Source organism: Sceloporus undulatus, chromosome 3, assembly GCF_019175285.1.
Source record: "Sceloporus undulatus isolate JIND9_A2432 ecotype Alabama chromosome 3, SceUnd_v1.1, whole genome shotgun sequence".
Taxonomy (NCBI): Eukaryota; Metazoa; Chordata; class Lepidosauria; order Squamata; family Phrynosomatidae; genus Sceloporus; species Sceloporus undulatus.
The window spans coordinates 272320810-272326211 of record NC_056524.1 but is presented as its reverse complement, the minus strand read 5'-3'; the positions used below and the strand labels follow the sequence as shown (position 1 = coordinate 272326211).

The 5402-nt window shown below is 48.9% G+C and overlaps 1 protein-coding gene across 1 annotated transcript in view; it reads right to left on the bottom strand.

The window, feature by feature from the left end:
- Positions 1 to 4047, bottom strand: part of DIS3L2 (DIS3 like 3'-5' exoribonuclease 2) — a 131508-nt gene extending 127461 nt beyond the window's left edge. The window contains exons 1-2 of the mRNA XM_042458553.1: positions 3642 to 4047; positions 3295 to 3590 (exon numbers count right to left, since the gene is read on the bottom strand). Of these exons, the coding sequence (XP_042314487.1) occupies positions 3295 to 3590; positions 3642 to 4047 (702 nt within the window). The remainder of the gene's footprint in view (positions 1 to 3294; positions 3591 to 3641) is intronic.
- Between the last annotated feature and the right edge of the window lie 1355 nt (positions 4048 to 5402).

Genomic DNA, 5402 nt, shown 5'->3' with positions numbered 1-5402 from the left:
CAGCTGTAATTTCCGAGTCAAGCACAGGGGTAGCCCCATGTAGAGTGCATTACAGAAGTCAAGGCTTGAGGTTATCAGCGCGTGCACAACCGTCTCGAGATCCCTTACTTCCAGAAAAGGGCGCAGCTGGTGTATCAGCCGAAGCTGATACCAGGCACTCCTGACCGTCGCATTTACCTGATTTGTCATCAGGAGCGACGAGTCAAGGAGCACCCCCAGACTGCAAACACAGTCGCTGGAGGAGAGTGTGACCCCATCCAGGACTGGAGGTTGCAACCCAATTCTTGGTTTCGGGGCCGCTACCATGAGCACCTCCGTCTTGTCTGGATTCAGTTTCAATCTGTTTTTCCTCATCCAGCCCATTACCACCTGAAGACATTTATTGAGAGAAGAGATGCCATCGGAATTCGAGGCCGACGAACGAGATACAGAGAAATAGATTTGGGTGTCATCAGCGTACTGATAACACCCAGCACCATAACTCCGTATTATCTCACCCAGCAGCTTCATATAGATGTTAAATAACATCGGGGACAAAATAGCCCCCTGAGGAACCCCACAAGTGAGGTACCTCTTACTGGAGCTACAGTCCCTGAGTAGCACCCTCTGAGACCTGCCCGAGGTCCCATTATATATGGGCTCATTAAGATTGTTATAGGAATCTAGTCCTATTTGGCCATTTCCTGCCCATGAAAAACAGTGGCTTTCTGTTCCAAAGCAATGTGTGTGAATGTTTGAGTGCGAGTGAAATAGTCTGTGCAGAAGCAACCCATTTTGTACCAAGAAAATTGAGATTCTGCAACTTCAGCAGACTCCCATAATTACTCTCATCATGTTCAATTTATCCTGAAGCTTTTAGCACCCTGCACCACTGAGTCTGGGATTGCCAGTCAAGGGAAGGAGCTAAGATGATCTCCATGCAGCACCGATCTAGACTTCTTGGCTTTTAAACTTCCAGCCACTGCTACATACCTGCTTGCAACCAATTCACTTGTCATTGTCTGTTTCTCTCTCTCCTTCATTTGCCTGAGATGTCATTATTCCAGATCCCACTATAATTCTACTTTGAGGGCAGCAGAATAAACTTTCCTTTTTAGCAATACACAGATTGCTGGAAAGCTCCTGGAGTTATCACCTCCCAGGAAATTCTGAGGAAGCTGAATGCTACACCCATGCTGCCATCCTATGGAACTGGGAGTTGTGCTGGAGCTTCCAACAGTTATTTTCTGGCCTAATCCCCAAGAACCCTACACACACCACAAGCCATATTGCGCAGAGAGGGGTGTTCTGGGAGATGAGAGCCCGCCTGGTGTAGTGGTTTGAGCCTTGGACTAGGACTCTGGAGATCAGGGTTTGAATCCCCGCTCAACCATGGACAAGTCACACTCTCTCAGTCTCAAAATAAGGCACTGGCAAGGCCCCCTCTAAACAAACTTTGCCAAGAAAATTCCATGATAGGTGCCAATTAAAACATGGCACTTCAGGTTCACCATAAGTTGGGAATCACTCGAGGGCACACAACAACAGTTTTATAAAGCACATCTTCCAAGCTCTGAATTGCACACAGCCTTGGTCAAAGTTAACTTGGTAGATATAAGTAGAAACAAGTCCTTCCCACTCGCTGTGATACTTCAGGGACAGGTAACTCTAATGAAAGCATCTCAGCCCTCAAGTCTTAAGATGCTGTATTAGTTCAATCTACCCACCAAGCACCTTGTTCAGCTTGAGCTAGAGATTCATCTCTCTCTTCTGTGGCTGCCAAAGGTACAAAGATGCTCAATGCCAGGCCTCTGAACTACTCTGGCATTTTGAAGGTTGGCAGCTGGCACGAGAAGCGTAACTCCTTATGTTCAGAAGATTTCATTTCACAACCACAATAGATGTTTTCACCTCCACCCAAAGGTGCCAAACCACTGTGCAAGGAAGCAGGCACTCACTTTTTTCTTCTTTTTTTGGCTTGCTTCAAACCTTCCTTGGGTGGTGGCCTGGGGGTATTCTAGGTTTCTGGAAGCACAAAGCTGTTGAGTGTGAGTTGGCAGCTTTGTTTACCACCAGCGGTAAAAATGTATGTCATACAGTCAGTTTTAGCCAAGGGACATCTAACAAGACAGACCCATTTCATCCACTCAGTATTTCCCCTCTTCAACCTCAACTTTGCCTGTTACCAGCCCACACCTCTTGATGTAAAGCACACAGCAAGAATAACACACACCAAAGAAAATGCAATGTTCCTGGAGCTTCAGAATCTCCTATGAAAGATCCAGGGGGTGGGAGGGAGAAAAGGTCATCCCACCACAGTTCCCCAAGGGATTTCGCCCCACCTAACCGTCACTTGTATGCAGAACCTATTATAAGAAAAGCAGGCTTGGACACAGAAAAAGGAGTGAAAATAGGAGGAAGGCATATCAACAACTTAAGATATGCAGATGACACCATAATACTAGCAGAAAACATCATGGACTTGGAACAATTACTAAGGAAGGTCAAGGAAGAAAGTGCAAAGGCAGGCTTAATGTTGAACATAAAGAAAACAAAAATAATGACCACTGAGGACCTTCACAAGTTCAGACTAGAAAATGAAGAACAGGTTGCTCACCTGTAACTGTGTTTCTTCGAGTGGTCATCTGCGAATTCACACAAATGGGTTTATTCTGCGCCTGCGCAGCAATACTCGGAAACTTCTAGAATCTCTGGGCAGAAATTAGCTTGCAACTTTCTGCAACTTTTTGGCGGTAGCTCCGCTCACCCTTATATATAGCCCCCTAGCGGTCCCGCTCTCTTCAGTTCCGAATGAGGTGCAAAGCGCGACAGCGAAGTTAGCAAAGGTAAGACATTGAGGGGAGGATGGGCGGGTTTGTGTGAATTCGCAGATGACCACTCGAAGAAACACAGTTACAGATGAGCAACCTGTTCTTCTTCTTCGTGGTCTCTGCGAATCACACAAATGGGTTCAGACTAGCAAGCTTAGGTCAGTGGAGGAGGGAGTGTCATGAAACCACAATGGCTAAAATTACCAATTTCAATAATCAACAATAAACAGTTGAACAAAACAGACGTACTGTCATTTATTAACACTCCAACAGGATCAATGCAAAGCAGAAAGTAACACTGCCCTCCCGAAGGCTGCCTCCTGTCTGGCCCTGGCGTCCAGCCTATAATGTCTGATGAAAGTCAATGGCTGGGACCAGACAGCAGCCTTACAAACATCCTCCAACGGGACCCCTGTCAAAAATGCGGAGGATGTTGCTACCGCCCGTGTTGCATGGGCTCGAACCCGACCTGGGACTGGTTTACCAGCTCATAACAGAGGCGGATGGTGTTGGCCACCCATTTGGAGAACCTCTGAGCCGATACCGGTAGTCCCCTCTTGGCCTCAGAATAACAGACAAACAGTCTTTCTGAGCGCCTCGAATCCGACGTTCTGTCCAGATAGAAAGCTAATGCCCTGCGGACATCCAGGGCATGGATCTGGCGTTCAGAGTCAGTAGTTGGGTTTGGAGCCAAGGTCGGCAAAACAATGTTCTGGTTCATATGAAAAGCAGACACTATCTTTGGCAGGAAGGTAATGTCGGTACGGAGAACCACTTTATCTTTGTGAAAACGCAGAAAGGGCTGGTCCGCTCACAAGGCACATAGTTCACCTGCCCGGTGGGCAGAAGTAATGGCCACTAAGAAAGCTGTTTTCCAGGTCAGCAATCTTAAGTCTGTGGTAGCCATGGACTCAAACAGTTTGGAAGCTAAGCAGGCCACGACCACGTCCAAACTCCATGTCGGAGCTGGGACGGAAACCGGTGGATGCAGGTTGTTGAACCCCTTGAGGAACCTCCATATGAGGGGGTCCCCAAACAAAGAAGGTTTTCCATTGAATAGGTAGTGGGAAGAGATGGCGGAGAGGTAGCACTTTACGGAGCTCAAAGAAAGACCCGCATCAGCCAGTGTCATGAGAAACTCCAGCACTGTTGGGATGGAGACCTGGTGTGGAAGGATATTTCTGTCCCATAGAAAGGCAAGAAATTTGTCCCATTTGTATCTGTAGGACTTCTGCATGGCAGGCTTTTGTGCCACAAGAAGGACATCTCAGACGTTGGAAGGCAAGGATGTCAACACTGAATCCTCCATGCCACCAATGGGAGAGAGTGCATGCCGGGATGGAGGACCCGTCCGGTGTGTAATGAGAGGAGGTCGGGACGGAACTCGAGCCAGAGATAATCTTGTTCCACAAGATGTACAAGAGGGGTGAACCAAGGCTGTCTGGACCACCACAGGGTGACCAAGATCGCATCCGAGTGTTCCGTCAACATCTTCGACAACACCCTTGTAATGAGTAGAAAGGGAGGGAAGGCGTACAGCTGTCCTTGCGACCACCTGAGCTGGAAGGCGTCTCCTCTCGAACCCGGTGTTCGAACTCAAGAGCAGAAGGTCGGGCTGTGAGCATTCAGTGGGGAAGCAAACAGGTCCATTTGTGGCATTCCCCATCAGGAGAATAGGCGGTCGACTGCCTCTGGGTGCAGTCTCCATTCGTGGCAAGTCGTGGAGGATCTGCTGAGCTGGTTTGCTAGGTCGTTCTGGTCTCCTGGGAGATGAATGCTTTGCAGCAGAATCTTGTGTAGAATGCACCGTTCCCAGATTCGAAGAGTTATGGTCAGTAACGTCTTTGACTTCGTAACCACCTTGCTTGTTCAGGTAGAACATCACGGTTGTGTTGTCCGTGAGTAGAAGGACCACCTTGTTGGTAAGAAGCGTCTGGAAGGCCCTGAGTGCCTTTTCTACGGCTAACATTTCCAACACGTTGATGTGGAGCGCAGCCTCCATGAGTGTCCATTTGTCCTTTATGGTGAAGTCTGAGGTATGGGCTCCCCAGGCCTGAAGGGACGCAATCGTGGTAAGAGTAACTTTTGGACTCTCCTCGGAATGGTGAGCATCTTGGAAGGAGAGTCCCGCACGGGATCAAACACGGAGAGGAACCAGGATTGAAGTGGTCTGAGGTGAAGCCTTGCCCATGGAGTGACGAAGGTAGTGGAAGCCAAATGTCCCATTGCGACCCGTATCAGGCGGGCTCGTAGTTGCCTTTGTCGGAGGCAAGGTAGTATCGCCATGCAAAGGGCCTGAAACCTCGCTCGGGGCAGGAATGCTTTCAGCGCAACAGAGTCCAGCGTGGTTCGAATGAAGTCTATTCGTTTGGCAGGGGTCAAGTTCGACTTTTCGAAGTTGACCTTGAGGCCTAGAGAGTCCAGAAGGGACATCGCACGTCCTGGTGGAGGGTCTCTCGGGATGGTGCCGTGAGAAGCCAGTTGTCTAGGTATGGGAAGACTGTTATCCCTTTCTGACGGAGGTAGGCCACGACCGGTGCCATACACTTCGTGAAGACTCTTGGAGCTGTGGAGAGACCGAAGGGGAGGACT